Source organism: Halyomorpha halys, unplaced genomic scaffold (genome assembly GCF_000696795.3).
Source record: "Halyomorpha halys isolate HHAL.00 unplaced genomic scaffold, Hhal_1.1 Scaffold359.1, whole genome shotgun sequence".
NCBI lineage: Eukaryota > Metazoa > Arthropoda > Insecta > Hemiptera > Pentatomidae > Halyomorpha > Halyomorpha halys.
The window spans coordinates 296,909-314,581 of NW_027104882.1; the positions used below are offsets into that span (position 1 = coordinate 296,909).

Below are 17,673 nucleotides of genomic sequence, written 5' to 3' on the forward strand. Positions count from 1 at the left end.
GTTAAAAATTAAAATAATAGAAAAATTAAACACACATATAAAGAACTATAAAAAGCTAGTGAAAAAAATTAAAATATGTAAGGGAAAAAATAATAAATAATAATAAAAAAAAAAGAATGATTTTAGCATATAATTTACAATATTTTATAATGTGACTATTTATATTAATAGGCTTAAAAAAAATTGTTCTTTACTAATGTTAAGTATGCTATGTATGAGACCCAATGAAGTTGACCAACGCAACATTTTTAATTAAGTGTTTTCTTCTACCACAAATATCTCCGCTAAATAAACACGATTTACTCGTACTCATATTGAATAGTAATATTTAACTTCATGAATCAGGAAAAGACTTCTCTGCACGAAGGAGGTGTAAGGACTGTAGCTGCAGTGTGGAGTCCACTTATCGAAAAGCAATCTCGTGTCTCAGAGCAGTACTTCCACATCTCGGACTGGTTGCCTACGCTATTCGCCGCTGCAGGTGATATAGAACAACAATGCTAAGTAGCATAACTATAATTTGATTCAGATTTATTTTTATCAATGGCGTGTTTAAAATATTTTTACATTCTGTTCTATCCAATATGACTAAATAGTTTTTGATCTATCAAATATCATTGAAAGTCTCGTAAAATAAAATAAATATTAAGAGGCTAATATACCCAGAGGAATCATATTTATTATAGGAGGCCAGCCAGATGACCTTGAGATCAAGGATGGAGTCAACCAATGGCGTTCGCTGGTGTCATCAACGCCTGGAACGAGGGGTACGATTTTGCTAAACATCAATGACCTTGACAAGACAGAAGCAGTAATAAAAACCAAATGGAAGCTAATAAAGAGTAAGTGCCCGGTTTATTTATTAATATACAGCTGTACCGCAACATTTTTACAGGATACTTTTTAACCATAAATATAGTTGTTTTGGTGTTTTATCCCCTATCTCAAAATTTTTAGTATACACAAACAGGTTACCAACCTATTCTAATCACCTTGGAAAGGACAATTTCATATATTGTGGGTCTGCCATGAAAAAAAAAGTCCATCCGCCCAGGTCAGTTTTGAATCGGTTCCGCAGCAGAAACGAGGTTGCGTAAGTAAACCCTTAATAGATAGGTCTCCTTACGTGAGGTAAATATTATCTACAACAGCGGTTCTCAAACATTTTGTTCGTTGGCACCTTTGCTGGGCTACAAAAAATATCTAGGTAAACCAAGGAAGCAACAAACATTGGTATCTATACGCTTGTTTTATTATTTTTTTTATTTTTTCGGCCATTACACTCAATTTACTCTTATTTTCATTTGAAAAAGAAACAAAATAATGTTAGGCGAAATGAAAGGAAATGTAAATATCAGTAATGTAGGTTGTAGATGATAAAAATTCATATGAATAGTATTTCATAACCTAAATATTTAAGCTTCCTTCTAGAATTTTTATCAGAAACTTTTTAGTTTAATTACCTAGACATATAATGTCTTCAAAAATATATATTTGTGCTATGTTAAATCAATAATCGACTGCTGAAGTTAATTAACAAGATTTGAAACAATGTATTTACACAAAATCATAGAATTTTAAAACATACAAACTTAAACAAGAGTTAAATATTGAATCCTGGCAAGTAATTGTTTTGTCCTTATCTTGAGTTTTATTTTTAACGTTTCTATAAGAAAATATGTTAATAATTCCAGACCGCAACCCCAAATTAAAAGAGATCAACAGCGACGCCTACTACGGTGAGAGCGGACGGTGGATGAGGTACGATCCTAAGAAGCTGAATAGCACCATCATGGTTCACACTGTAGGACCGGTTCCAAAGAACTACCGACTATTGAGACAGTCCGCTTCCCTTGACAGGCCATGCACTGACGAAGCAGCAGCAGTTGCAGAAGACTGTCACACCGGCTACTGTCTCTTCGACATCTTGAACGATCCTGCTGAGTGCTATAACCTGGCTCCAAACAACAGCCAAATCGTCGCTGACCTCAAGGCGATCATAGACAGCTACCGACCGCGCTTGGTACCGACTCCGTCTAAGTTCTTCGACAGCAGGGCGAGTCCGAAGTATTGGAATGATTACTGGTCACCTTGGATGAAATAGGTCAATTCAAGAATAATTTACAGGGTTGCTATGTAACAAGTTTAATAAAACGTGTAAAAGTGTAATCAGTTTAATAAAACTCGATGGTGCGTATCCATCGAGTTTTATTAAACTGATGTTATAAACACATTAGGAAATAATATTTCAAAATATTTTATAATACAGATATTCCTTAAATATTTCTGTGTTTTTAATAGAAACGTAATTACCTAAAATAACCCTTCTTGTATTGCTATATGTAAAATTATACTTTTATAATAGTTTTAAAAATCAATTGTAGAAAAAGATAGTCCGTGTTTCAGTCAACAAAATTATCAAAATAGTAAAAGAAAACTTTTTATTGTTAACCAACTTTTGGCCCCACTTTGCAGGGCGTCGTCAGGGATAAATGAAAAAATAGATACAAACATTGTTACTTGTTATACTGTTACATACAACTTGTTATACTGTTACATACAACTTGTTATACTGTTACATACAACTTGTTTTTCATTTAGCCCAGACGTGCAAAGTGAGGCAAAACGTTGGTTAACAATAAATAGTTTTATGTTACTATTTTGATACCTTTATTGACCGCCACCCGGACTATCTTCTGATAAAATTAGTGAATTATTTTTAAATAATTTACTTATTTAGCAATACTGAAAACTAACTGATTTTATACTTTTTATAGATTTTTCTCATTCTTTCAACCACTGAATCTTCTGTAATTCACATGAATTCCTATGTTATTCAGAGTGCTGAATTCAATGGAATGCCTTCTTTATTTATTTTTTTTAAATCGTATTTTCAGATAAAAAATAAAGTCTTAATTTTTCTATCATTAAAACAATTTTTCCCTATAAACAAAATTTTATTCTGATGTAGCAATTAATTTGATCATTGTTTTCATCTTATTTTGGTTACACCTTTCAACAAGGCCCCTGGCTTCATACGTTTCAATACGTCATTGAAACTTTTAAAAAAAGTTCCATCACAAATGTCAATAAAGTTAATTTTTTCTGGTCTATCAAAAATGTTCGAAAACGAATTTTTCCAGTAATAAATTGGAAGTGGCTGTAGAAATTTAGAAAAATATATTTCAAGAAACAAACCTACTTTTGAGAAATTAAAATTTGTACACTAACTTGTACTGGTATTGGACTTGGCCGATATATTTTTTGTTGGATAGTTTAAAACAAAAATAACAGCAACCAGTAAAAACTCATTTTTTCCCAACTTTATCCTCCTACAATCTACTTTACACGATCAACTAATTTCTTCGAATGTTAAAAATTAATGTTTTAACGTTAAATCAGAACCATATAAGAATAAGTATCTTACTGTTTTTGATTCCTAACTACTGAAGGTAGGATAAAAAGATTCACGAAGCAATTAAAACAATTTATGTTAAGAAAATTTCTTAACGTATTTTGCGTTTTGGATATCGAGGAACAAATTTCGTCCCATTTTTGTCTGTTAGGCTATACACAATTTTTAGTTTGAGTATAATCGATCGAGCCTTTGATACGAATTTTATGATATTTTTAGAGATGCTTTCATTTCTATTTTATCAGATACGATTCCGTTTTCGAATCTGCTTTCGCTTACTCATGCATATCGAAGTAAATATGGAATTTATTAAAATTTATATCAGCCTATGTCAGCACTAATTCCCAACTTTCCTCCAAATGTGGACCAAAATCGGAAGTGCGTTTTCGAAATATAGGTGTGCCAACAAAAATATATTTGAGCATGTGTGAGCGATATTACTATGATATAATCTATTTGGAACCAACTAGAAATCAATCCGCATAATCTTTAAAAATTTCATAAAATTGGAACAGTTCTTATATTACAGCACAAAATAGACTAAAGACAGAAACACAGCCACGGAATCCAATCTTTTTTGTACCCCCTCCTTTGTCATTTCTGACATCTAATATCAACAGATTAATTACCTATTCTAACCATAGTGGAAGGTCAAGTTTTCATTAGGTGAGCTTGAAACCGCCACTAAATGAAAACCAACTCCCTCGGGCCGGATTCGAACTGTCGCCGCTTCAGTTACATGGTTGCTAATGTGACACCTTAACTTCCTCGGCTACAGACGGTTCCACAGAACCTAATCAATCTCTTGATATCTAAAATGTAAAATGCGAGGGAAGTTTTTCTTACAATAACATAAAACTTCCCTAACTTAGCTGGTGAGAAAGCAGCTGATGACATGAAAGGAATAATGGAGTGTAGTACCCCAACTGCAGTGTAGACATTGGCTAAAAGGCTTCTCTAATGTTTTTTCATACATCTGCGCGCTTTGTCTGGTTATAGCTTGGATTCACCTCAAGTATGCGTCTATTCTAATATGATCTTCCAGTATCCATAGAGGAGAGAGAGAGAAATACTTTATTTATTTATCTATGCTGCCTAAATACATTAGGTTGCTATCTCACACAGCATACTTATCAATCCGTAATCGGACATATATACATTACACATACATGGTATAATCATAAAAAAAAGAGATACAATAATAGGATATAATAAACAATTTTTTTCACCCCTACAGTTTCCTTTTACAATCCATTTCGGTCTGTACAACAAATAGAAATGTTTTATTCATTCCTATTTTTCTTTCTCATTTCTGCTCCTCCAATTTCACCCTTTCACAATTATTCAATTCACCCGATCAACAAATTCGCTCTCCGGAATTCACCCTCTTAGATCCTCTTCAGTGACCCGCTAAACAAATTCAATATTAGACGGTAATGTGAGATCAGACCATCATTCATAGTCACAGCAGTAGATCAGTCTACCAAGAACAAACAAATAGATACATTTTACGAGAATAAGACTAACACATAGATTAAAAGGAAAATATAATAAAAAAAACCGGTCACAGGAAACACTTGAATGGATAAATAAGTTTTAAAAAAAAAAATAATACTAACAAACTAGAGCAATTTGTCATAGTTCGACATTTTTTATATATTTTTTATGCTGGGAATAGTCATTCATAAATAATGTCTAAAATGTGCGAGTAGATTAATTATAGAACTATTTTGTCCATGATAACCTAATATGAAAAGCAAACAAAATCAACGTATAAAAATCTTAATGAAGTGATGTGATAATTGACATTATTAATCAGCGTGAAAATTCAGATTCCTCTTGAGGTTCGACAAGTGCAGACCTTGTTATAATTTCTACTTATTGATTTGCTGCCTTAAGTTAGTAAGGATTAACGTTATCAGGTGAGATATAATATAAGGAAGTCACTAAGCCCGCGCCACTCTAGTTCCCAGCCTAACAGAATGTACTTGTGTTTCGAGTTGATTTTGTTGCTTCAGTTCGTGGCTCGGCTACGGAGCGAGAGGCCCAACATCGTCATCATAATAGCCGATGATCTGGTAAGGATCTATATTGTACTTATTAATATTTTTAATTTTTTTTTTTATTCAATTTAGCTTGCTTTAATAAAATGAAACTTCTCTTAACGTGCACCTCTGTATAACGGAAACCCCACTTGACATAGCATTTTAATTTCTCAGTCAACAAGAAACATATTTAATGCATTTCAACCCATCTATTAGGAAATCCATTCCCTTAGGTTTCATTCCCTATCAGTACTTTTCATTTACATACTTATATTCCTCTATAATTTTTATTTAATACTAGATCGCCCTGGGCCCTATTTCATAATAAAAGCTAATAGTATTAGTTCATAGTACAAGTGAAAAAACTAGTGGTATAATAATTCTAATACGTATTTTTTCATGATAGGGATGATTATTAGTGATATTACAGGAATTAAAAACTATTAAAGTACAAGTTACTATTGTACAAGTCAATATAATTGAATTAAGTTAAATCTACAAGACTAATAGTATCAGTTTGTACTTTATTATGAAACAGAGCCCTGGTTGGCCTTACATGGTTAATACAGCAGTCAGATTTTTTTTTAACAACTTATTAGGGATGGATATAGCCTCGAGCAAAAGAGACCCCAACTATTTACAACGCTATAAATATTGAACAATAGTGATTAATAACGATGAATTATAAAAAATATATGTACAAATAAAAAATAAATATTTTTTATTTTATTTTTTCGGCCAAGAGTCAAGGAGCCAAGGAGTCCTATACTGCCTAACCATGGTTGGGGGTCAAAGTTCTTCATTTTGTGGGACCACCACTCAATGAAAAAAGTCAACGTCCCAGGCCGGATTCGAACCGGCATCGCCAATAGACATCAAATTGGTAAGACTGTGTCTTAACCACTGAGCTATGGGCAGCCCTAAAAAATAAATAGATAAAAATAATAATTCTTAAAGAATAAAAATTCTTTAACACTACTCTATAATTGATATAGGACATAAAATACGAATGTACAAACTCACAATTCCAGGACTGAATTTTGAGGGTCACTTACTTTGGAGATAAATTTGTGTTGCCACAATGGCTGAACCAACACTCTTTTTTATGTTGCATGGTAGGAAAGCATAAAGCTAATAGGAAAAAAAGGTAACAAAACAAACAATAAATTAGCACGATGAATGCTCACCTAAAATGTTGGACCCATAAATATTATGTATAGGACCCATGTCCCAACGTGCTCATCAATCACAACAAGAGATTCAGATTTTAATAAAATCTGAAATGCTAAAGTTTAGAAGTGTGTTTAATTGAATACTGAAGATGTTACTTGATGAACTAATTGAGGTTTTTTTTATGTAAACAATTTTTAAATAAATTTGTTTAGGATCCTACTTAATTATCTCTTCAGGGTCACCTTAATCAACTTTCATGTTTTTAAATTTTTACTTTCATTTACCTATATATGAAATATATAATATGGGGAACTATTGTGAATTTCGAATTCAAGATTTTGTGAGAGTACATGTTTAAAGGTCCCCTGAGACCAAATAACCAAATCTCCCAAAATGGTATATGAGTTGTGAACAGTCTAGCTTAAAAATGAAAAGTCATACATATTTATGGTGGGTATATTTTTGGGATGTTGCAGCAACTTTTTTGATAAAATCGACTTACTAGAATTGGCATTTAATAATATAGATTTTTCACTTTTTTTATTTTTTAAAAATAGCTCAAACGATTTTGATTAAACTCTGTAAATTAGTGTACAACCATGTGATCTTTAGTATCAGCTAGATGCTATCCTCATTGAGATATAACATTCTGTAATATAACAGGGCTTCAATGCCAAATTAAAAAAAAAAAAAACTTCCTCAGAAGTACCTTGAATTTTAATCATTTGAAATAATTAATCATCTCTAAGTATTATTAGTGATAAAAAAGAGATTAATATCAACTAAGAAAAATTGTTTACATTAATTAAAGGAAAAAATAGCTGAGAGCACCCAATCACTTCAGACACCATTTTCCAGAACAAAGATTTTGTAATATTTTTTTAATTGAGTAAAAATTTTCAAATTTTTGTATATTAAAACTGTAATAAAGTTTTAAAATTTCATGCAGGAACAAAGTTGATGATCACTTTCACACCTCAGAAAACCCTCAAATGTGAATTTTCATAGCAACATAAAACATAAAAAAAGCCTACCAACATTTTTAAGTACCTTTAGTATTGTTTATTAAAAAAAAGTTAATAGTAACAAACAATGGGTAAATATAAAATATGAAATAATTTGATAATTATTGTTTTTCAGTTATTTTCCATGGTAGTCATGACAACAGTCAGGTTTTACTTTCACTTACCTATGTTTGAAATATATAATATGGGGGAGTATTATCATACTGATAGAGAAATAGCTGTTTTGAAATGTACAAGAATTAATTTTACTTCAAAGTAGGGTGCTAAGTGAAAGTTGTGCGGTGCATGCCCCAGATTTTTTTTCCAATAATATACCTTGAGGGTGATCTAGAGCTACAATTTAATTGAAAATAGACCTCTCCCTCCTACAGAATGTTTTTGACGATTTAAAAAAAACAACATAAGTCAATAATAAATTAAGAAATCATCAATTAAAAAAGAGAAACAATGCAATAACCATATCACTGAAATTAGGTGTCCATTATTATAGAACACCACTCTATATTACAATATTGTAAATTAAATCATCATGTTGAGGATTAAAAAAACATTTCAAACAACATAAACCAGCTCAGAAATAAACAAACAATTACAAGCACATTAATCAAACATCGGGAAGTAAACTTAATCCTGGTAATATTCTTAAACCACTTCAATGTGACATCAAGGTTATCATGATAGTGAGGATTCCTAATCCTTTATGATTAATAGCTGATTGCCAAGATTGAAAAACAATGTCAGCCCTAAGTACCAGCATGCAACTTATCCCAACCATAATCCTATTTTGTCAACATAGAATATCCAGTAGCAGTTTATAGTTCAAATTAACATTTTTAGTATATATAAGATAATGAGTATATGAGTCCTGTCAATAAAAAGAAAGAAAGTTATTTAAATTATCAGCATTTCTGGACTTCAATCCTCATTTGATGGCCAGAAAAGCTTGACTTCTTGATCGCTCATAAAAAAAAAATTGACTTGATGTAGGCACATATCCTTAAAAGCATGTAGTCCATTTAACTAATAGTTTTGAAAAAGTCAATTGATTTTCCTTGCCTAACTTACATAATGTATAAAATATGAAGGAGAAAGGGCATATCTTAGTGCTTCTAAACAGGATATAAGTTCATTTGATGTCACATATAAAAACTTTACAAGAATCTTGTATACAAATTAGAATAGTATACCAAACATTGACCAATAATTTCAACAAGTATGATCTCACAGATTGAAAAGAAATCGTTTTGATTTACAGTATTTATCTGTGCTTCTATTACCAAATAATAATTAGCTTGGAATGTCTGCATGGTCATCAAATGCAGTTAAAGACTATCATAAAAATAAAAAGCAGGAACAGGATACTTTTTTTGTAATAATTGTTGTTTTAAAAAATCCTTCAGAAAAAGTTTTAAAAACCATGAAGGCACATACTTATACAGAGTCTCCCAGTATACAGGTTCACCTCACCCCGTTCCTGTATAACTCGAAAAATTTGTAGGGTATTGTTGATTTTCTAAATTTCTCCAGTCCTTTTCAGTTGCAACTAACTCTGGAATTTCTAACAGAATGAAGTATTTTTTTTTTATGGATTCTCATTGTAAGTCAGATTTTAAGATAATTTCATATCGGATACATATTTGATCTGATACATTTTTTTTCAATTTTCAGCAACGTTTATGCAATATGAAAGATAATTATAACTATTTATAATTTATAGCCAAATTTGTCCATTCCCATACTGACGCTATGGTCAATTCAAGTTTCTTTTCATATAGGAACAGGAAACCTATTTGAGTTATTCACACTCCATTCATTGTCTAATTTCACGAGATAGGTCCAAATGTGTAAAATAGTCTAGGTCCACAACATTAGGTCTAATGTCACGTGAGAATGCGGCTATATCTTGGAGGTTATCATCAAACCCTGTAAATGAATAACTTTCTGACATTTCATCGAATCTAATGGTCAGTTACTATAAAACGCCCACTTCTCCTTCTTAAATGTCATTTTCTTTGTTCCCTTCCTCCTCCTATGGATTCCTTATGGATATCCAATTTGATAGGTTCTCTCAGGCTTCTCCTCCTCCTCCTTCCTATGCAAACCTAATTGGAAATTAATAAATCACTCCGCTTTTAGCATAGCTATCTCTACCACTTCTTCTTCCATATACCTAGCTCCATGGGCCAAAACACTTGTCATATTAGTAACCACTAAACTAAATGTTGTATTTGTAAGAATTAAGTCTTTGAAATCTCTACAGTCGAGTGAATTTGTAAATTCAGGAAATCATCAAAATTCATATAATAGTTTTCAGTTTTTGATAATTCAAAAGCGCTCCTTCAAAATGCGTCAAATCATAAAAAGTCCTAAATGTGAATTTGTCATAATAGTAAATTTGATTTACTATGAAAATCTGTTTAAAAAAATAAACCACCTTATTTCACACTGAATTCCAGAGTTAGGTACATTGGAGAAAAACTGGATAGGATTAGCCAATTTATAAAACCCTCAAAAGATTGACCAAATTCCACTAGTATGACTCTGTGAAAATCACTATTCAAATTCCATAAATTGTAGAGGTTGGCGGAGCAAACATACATAGTACAGAGAATATCTTAATAATCATTTACTATAAAATCCTGAATTATTTTAGTTATATGTTAACAGGGGTGGAATGATGTTGGCTTCCACGGTGGTGATATGGATACACCAAACATTGATGCCTTGGCTTATAACGGAGTCATCCTTACCAGACACTATTCTCAACCTGTCTGTTCTCCCTCTAGAACAGCTCTACTAACTGGAGATTATCCATTTAGGAATGGTAGATATTGAATTATTTTTGTAGTAAATAAATATATTATAGTTAATATTAAATTAGTGGTACTCGCAACAGTATTCCATCATTCACCAACATTGTTGCCTACCACAATAATCAATAACTGGAGATTCTATTCAATCCTTGTATTGAATTTCAAATGCCTGCTACTATATAAAAGTATAATAAGGTTTTAGTTATTACTTAAAACTACTAAACTTAAACCTTAAACTCTTAAAGAAAAATAAATATGATAAAGAAAATCCCCATTTATCAAAGTTGAATAGGCAGTATTAAAAACAACATTAAGAATACATATTATGTGATTCTACCAACTAATAAAAAAATATTTAATTTGATTTTTTGTTCCAAATATTAAAACAATAAGAATCCTCAAATTCATTGTTTCTCATTAATGACATGATTAATTACTTTCAAATCAAATTGACCTCAAATTTCATAAGTCAAATACCGAAAAGGGAACTAATACATGAAGGTTACAGTAGGAAAACAATGTATCTCACCTTTTCCTAAATATTCAGAGCAAAATTTATCTTTGAATCTTCAATTTTTTTAACTTTATGAATATAGTTCAATAAAGATACTGAGCCGTGTAAGCATGTTTTTATCCAATTTTGACGTTACTGTTGTATCTGTCAACCAATAATCAACTAGAAAACACTGATAATCATATTATAAACAAAAAAAAATCGAGTTACTTTGTTTTCCTTTTGTAGTCTTGATATAATAGTGTATCAGAAAATTGGCATTTATTAGAAATTAAGTGTACAATATTGTTTTACAGTAAATTTTTTTTTGTATTTAGTTTTATAACTCATAATTACTTACAAGGGTACTCCTTCACTAGTAAATAATGTTCAACAATGAATAAATTAAATTTACAAATTTTTGGAGAAGCAACTGAATTAGTTCTGGTGACAAATAAACGATATTAGTTATAAATTTCAAATTTCATTTGTTGCAGGAATGCAGGGTAGAGCATGCGTGGCAGGTATACCAGATGGACTTAGAACTGGAGTTAAGCTAATGCCAGAGGTGTTGTTTAACATTTAGATTAATATTCAAAACTTGAAAAATTTCTTTAGTTATATCTAGGGACTGGGATGTTCCAAAATTTTAGTTTTCCATAACATTCTGTTCCCCATGAGGTACCAGTGATGTTTTTTTCATTCCATTTCAACTATATTCCAACCGAGAGGCAGAAACCCTAACAATCATCAATAAAAGGTATTAGTTGTGGTAGGCTGTGGTGTCTGTTAATGGCTGGAACAGAATGAAATGGAATAGTTTTCCATTCCAAACAAAATACTAAACCAAGCAACTGACCATCACTTCATCTAATTTATTGATACAGCAGCCTATGATCACCTAGCTATTCATGGCAGCTTATAGATTCCCCTGTCCTGCTGTCGAACAAATTTTTTCGAGTGGGTTCTATCTTCTGCCTTGTTGACATTTATTCTCAGATTTCTAAGGTCAACTGTAGCATTGTCATCCAAGGGGTGACCTTGCTTGGGTCTACCTCTTGGTCGCATCTTATCTGGGTTAATAATAAATAACCTTTTACCTACTCCAGTATCATCTATCCTGTGGAGATGATATAGAGTAACCATTTTAAATATTGTATTATAATAAACATGGACACTTTTACTTCCTGATAGAGCTGGTATATTTCATTGTTATTCCTCATTCCCCATTTTTTCTGCAGCAGATATGTGGAATATACAAAGTGAAAAAATAAAAAAATATTTTGCTGTTTTTAAAATAGGTACAAGTGATTACTAAAACATAAATATTTCAGTAATGAACAGTAGGTGGTTTTCACTTTGTTCTAATAAATAGAACATGAATTACTTATCAAAAAAAAAATTTAAAAAAATAGTTCTATTTTTATTTTGTTTGCAGTATTTTTCTACTCTGGGATATACTTCCCATCTGATAGGAAAATGGCACATTGGCTTTCAGACTCCTAATCATCTTCCTACAAGGAGGGGTTTTAACACATTCTTTGGCTATCTGAACGGATTTCTCGGTTACTGGGATGGAACGCACTACGATGGGGTAAGATGGTAGAAATATTTTTAAATAATGATCATAAAGAGTTTGATAATTACAAAACTATAAAGATAGTATAAACATTCAGAAGGATCCAGAAGGAATCAGAAATATTTTATAAGAAATTATTAAGTAGTCTTTGATGGGGAGGATTTGTCCATTAAACCATTTGCCCTGTGAAGGAAATGGATTTCTATGTTCCCAAGGCTGATCACTAAACCAATCAAAAGAAAGCAAAAATGGCTATCGGCTACAGTCAATTAAATTACAAATAATAGTGAGGGGAACAAGTACATCACAAGTGGGTCTATCAATCCGTTTTACTTAAATAGATAAATGTATATGGGAGGAAGGTACTACCTATGTAAGTATATTTCAATAAAAATTACAATGTTTAAAAAATATTTGAAAATATGAGTATAGATCTCCTAGGTTTTTAGAGACATAAGGTTGAGTTACCCCTTCCTGATTATCTGTGCTCCTGCTAGCAGTGTCTATAAAAAAAATCCATAGTGTTCAGCCAAGGATCTTCTTGGTCTGTAGTGTGAAAAAAAAAATGTGTAAATTGCTAAATGCAATAGATAAATCTACTATTGTAAAGTATACTGAAAATATGTAATACATTTTTCAGGGTAATGCTGGCAGGGATATAAGAAGAAACGAAGAGGGTGCTTGGAGAACAACATATGGCAAGTACCTTACAAAGTTGCTTACTGAGGAAGCAATTAACATAATCGATGACCATGAAGGTACTGAGGGGCTCTTAATGATAGTTGCTGAAGCTGCAGCCCACGCTACCAACCTCAATGTAGAGAGAGAAGCACCATCTGATGTGAAGAACACAACAAAGAGAGGGTATTTAAGAGGTGAGAACTAATTTTTCCATTTGAAGCTAATATAACTTAGAAAAAAGTTTTGCATTGGTCTGGACACACCAAAATGTATGTCTGACTATAATAAAAATATAAAGGCAAATAAAATTTTCAATTTGATTCCTCAAATAATCTTAACTATCTGTCTGTAGCTACTGTCAGAGAATTGGACTGGTCAGTAGGACAAATAGTATCAGCTTTAGAAAAGAAACAAATTTTGAACAACACTATCATCATTTTTATTGCGGACAATGGAGCTCCTAGTGTATCACCAACTTTCTGCAATAGCGGTTCCAATTGGCCTCTCAGAGGGGTGAGAATTATATAACAAATTTATAAAAAATTATTATTATTATTAATTATAATACCATTCTTTTCTATTACGAAAATTACTAAATTTATGTCTATGCATTAAAATCCCTTTTAGGAGTCAAGGAAGACAAAAAATGTGTTTTCTAAATGTAATTAAAAAAAAAAAAAAAGTGTAGTTAAGACTTTAACTAGGGCTCCTAAAGTTTATTTAGTTATTAAGTTTACTTAGGATTTTAACTGCTATAAATTCACATTACCTTGATGATGATCTTGCAAAGGAGAAGCTATCGATCCATGAAGGAGGAGTAAGAACAATCGCAGCAGCTTGGAGTCCTCTTTTTGAAGAAACATCTCGTGTATCCGATCAACTCTTCCATATCACTGACTGGTTACCGACACTTTACGCGGCTGCAGGTAAAAAGTATATGATATTAGCAACTTTAAAATATTTCATTAGTATAATTTATAATATTATAATCTAAGTTTACATAAGTGCTATAACTACATTTTCTCTAGGTCGGAACTTGTTCGCACCAATACTAATTTTGTTAGTACCCTTGATAATCTCTTTTTTTTCAGTATGATAATAGTACGTAAAAAAAACATAAATAAGTATAATTAAGTTAATTTTTATGTAAATAAGAATAAATAAAGCATTAAAAGCTAATCACCTTATTTTCGAATATTTGATAATTCTAATGAGTTCTCAATATTCTAACAACCCTTATAAATTAGTTCATCTGATATAATATTTTTTCAAAATATTATAATTTCAAAGAAGTCTGTATTGATTAAGTCATAGTGTCATTATATATGTATATGTGTGTGTGTGTGTGTGTGTGTGTGCAGATAGATGTATGTATGTATTTATTATTAACATAAAACTTTCCATAAGTAAGAAGAAATTATAGTTTGAAAGTTTCATATTTTTTTTTAGGTGGAGACCCCAAAGAGTTAGAAATACATGATGGAATAAACCAATGGCCTTTTTTAGCACAATCTAAACCAGGAACAAGAGATACAATTGTCGTTGACATAGATGATGTTAGTGATTGTGAAGCTATCATTAAAGGGAATTGGAAACTAGTCAAAAGTAATTTAATATCTTCTAATATTTTATTCTTACTAAGCAATCTATGTTAGATTTACTAATTAAAATAATAGATCACTTGATCAAGTTGCAAAAATAATAGATTTCACATTTTAAAAAAATATTGAAATTGATTCCGACATAAAATTTGGAATAAATAGAAGATTATCAATGCAGGTTAGAAAAACTTTACAATATTAAAATAACCACTACTAATAAGTACTGCTAATATGTTAGATCATTAACAAGAAATATTCCTCTAATTATGTTATTCAAAAGGGATTAGATCTAAATTCCACAAAATTTTTTTAAGTAATTAATATTCCAATAGCTAAAATTTTAAGTCTTGAAGTAACTTTTTTTTTTCAACTTCAGATCATGCAATCTCAAATGAAAAAAAATTTAGTGACAACTACTATGGTGAGGACGGTCGCTGGATGAGTTACAATGATACAAACTTAAAGAACAGCATTGTCGCTAAAGTACTTGGTGGTGTCCCAAAGAACTACAGGCAATTAAGGGACACTTCAACCATATTCTCTGTCTGTCCAGATGAAGGTGTCTCAGTGGGAGAGGATTGTCATAACAATTATTGTCTCTATGACGTGTACCAAGATCCTACGGAATGCTACAATATGGCACAAAACCATACCGATATAGTTGAGAACTTGAAGGCTATTCTAGATGACTATAGAAAATATCTTGTACCAAACACAGCAAAGAAATACGATCCTAATTCAGACCCAAAATATTGGAATGATTATTGGTCTCCTTGGCTAAACGAAACATCTGATAATTAAAAATATATTATAAGTTCATCAAAAACCAGTCTTTCATTATTGTAATATAAATTGATGTAATTAGTGTATTTAATAAAATAAAAGATTCAATCTTAATTTAAGAGTAATATAAATGAGATTGTTATTAAATAATTTATATTAAATCAGTACTATTTCAATCTCAAGATGAAACATAAATAAAATGAAAATTATACCCATTTATTAATTTATTAAAACGTATATATGTTTAAATAATTTATACATATGTACATATATACAAATTGTTTAATAAGATAAAACAAAGTATGTTAATTTATTAAAACAGAAATAAAAATTATTTAAGAAGATAAAAGAATAGTAAATCACTTTATAAACAGTAAGTGAATGTAAATATAGATATGTTTCTATTTATTTTATCATTAACTAAATTGTATGCTTGTTTTTTTTATTTTAGTGAATAGGAATATGCATTTATGTAAATTAAATTGTAATAAAAATTTGAGAAATAAGTAGATAAATCTTAATCATCCTAGAATCACCACACTAAATTGTTTTGAAAGAAATAACAATTTTCATTGGCCGTTAATAATTAAATTTATAATTTAATGTTCCAAAACAAAGAGCTAGTCAATACCCAACTAACTAATTATAAGAAGCCTTGGAGTCATAATGGTCAAACTGGTAAGGGCCCCATTACACTACAGATAGTTAATACTTAGTTTGTAATGATAACTTCAAGGAAGCTTTTTGAAAAGCTAAAAGGCCCTAATCCAACTCTCCCCTCTCATCTACCAATAATAGTACCATTAGTGAAGCCTAAAGTGAGGCCAGTCGTAGCAGAGGGACTTGAGGAGTCACCCTAACAACCTCGAGTCTGCAGCAGTGCCCGTTCGAATAACTGCAGGTGTTGACTTTTATTTCGTGGCAGCCCTGCGGAATGAAAACTTGATCCCCTCCACCCCATTCTGGTTAGAATAGGTTGGTTACCCATGGATAATCCCCATTTGTCAGGAATGACCAGATAAGGAGTAAAAAAATGGCTTAAAATTTGAAAAGATTAATTTAAAAAAATAAATACATAGTGACATAATCTGTCCTCAATTACCAATTATTTCTTTATGAAGTGTTTGCATATTGATATGTGGACTTTTTCCATCATTTCTCTAACTTGCTGTTTGTATGAAAAACTATTGGAGTAAAATAATGTACAGCACAGTTTTAAGGCTGTACTATATTAATAATAATAAAAATGATTAGTCATTAAATATAGTAGTATAGTTAAAGTTTATGATATTAACTGTATTAAATCTGCCACAGAAATATTGATATGAATAATTTAAAATTATTTTACTATTAATTATGTTTTAAAAATGTTAGAAATTTAAATATTAATTTTAAAATTAGTATACCCTTGAAGAATGGTACCAAAACTGGAGGATTAAAATTAATTCCAATAAATCCCACCAAATCACATTTACCCTTCCACATAAACCCATGACCTCTTGCCCTACAGTATCCTTTAATAATACCCCACTTATTCCTGTCGAACAGATCCGTTACTTAGGACTACATTTGGACAAATGACTGACATGGAATCCTCATACAAGACTGAAAAGACAGGAAACTGTTCATTGATTCCGACTATTACAACATTTACTAGATAAATGGTCTAAATTGCCAATCATTACAAAAGACTGATCTACATGACTATTATAAGGCCTAGCTGAACATATGGAGTTCAGCTTTGGGGCTCCGTTAAACCATGAAATTCCTCCCGAATCCAATCGTTACAGTCCAAAATCCTTAATGCACCTTACTTTGTCACAAATCAAGTCCTCCATCAGGACCTCAATGTCGCATATGTTGCCGCTTTGGCCAGAACCACAAACCAATACTTCCATGATAAACTTCCCAACCACCCAAATCCACTTGTTTCTAATCTGGCTTCTCCTTCATTACCTAATAATCCTCCAAGGTGTCTGAAAAGAAGATGGCTTCAAGATCTTCTCCTCTAGAAATATTATTGGAGTTCTATCAATGGGTAGATTCTCCACATGTTTGTATCATG

At 31.2% G+C, this 17,673-nt stretch overlaps 1 protein-coding gene across 1 annotated transcript in view; it reads left to right on the forward strand.

Annotated features, from left to right (window-relative positions):
* Positions 1-15,850, forward strand: part of LOC106681679 (arylsulfatase B) — a 29,297-nt gene extending 13,447 nt beyond the window's left edge. The window contains exons 5-15 of the mRNA XM_067045664.1: positions 346-481; positions 1,695-2,067; positions 5,328-5,493; positions 10,326-10,482; positions 11,462-11,532; positions 12,403-12,558; positions 13,184-13,418; positions 13,577-13,737; positions 14,015-14,150; positions 14,674-14,829; positions 15,202-15,850. Coding sequence (XP_066901765.1) covers positions 346-481; positions 1,695-2,067; positions 5,328-5,493; positions 10,326-10,482; positions 11,462-11,532; positions 12,403-12,558; positions 13,184-13,418; positions 13,577-13,737; positions 14,015-14,150; positions 14,674-14,829; positions 15,202-15,626 — 2,172 coding nt within the window. The 3' untranslated portion in view covers positions 15,627-15,850. The remainder of the gene's footprint in view (positions 1-345; positions 482-1,694; positions 2,068-5,327; positions 5,494-10,325; positions 10,483-11,461; positions 11,533-12,402; positions 12,559-13,183; positions 13,419-13,576; positions 13,738-14,014; positions 14,151-14,673; positions 14,830-15,201) is intronic.
* The last annotated feature ends 1,823 nt before the right edge of the window (positions 15,851-17,673 follow it).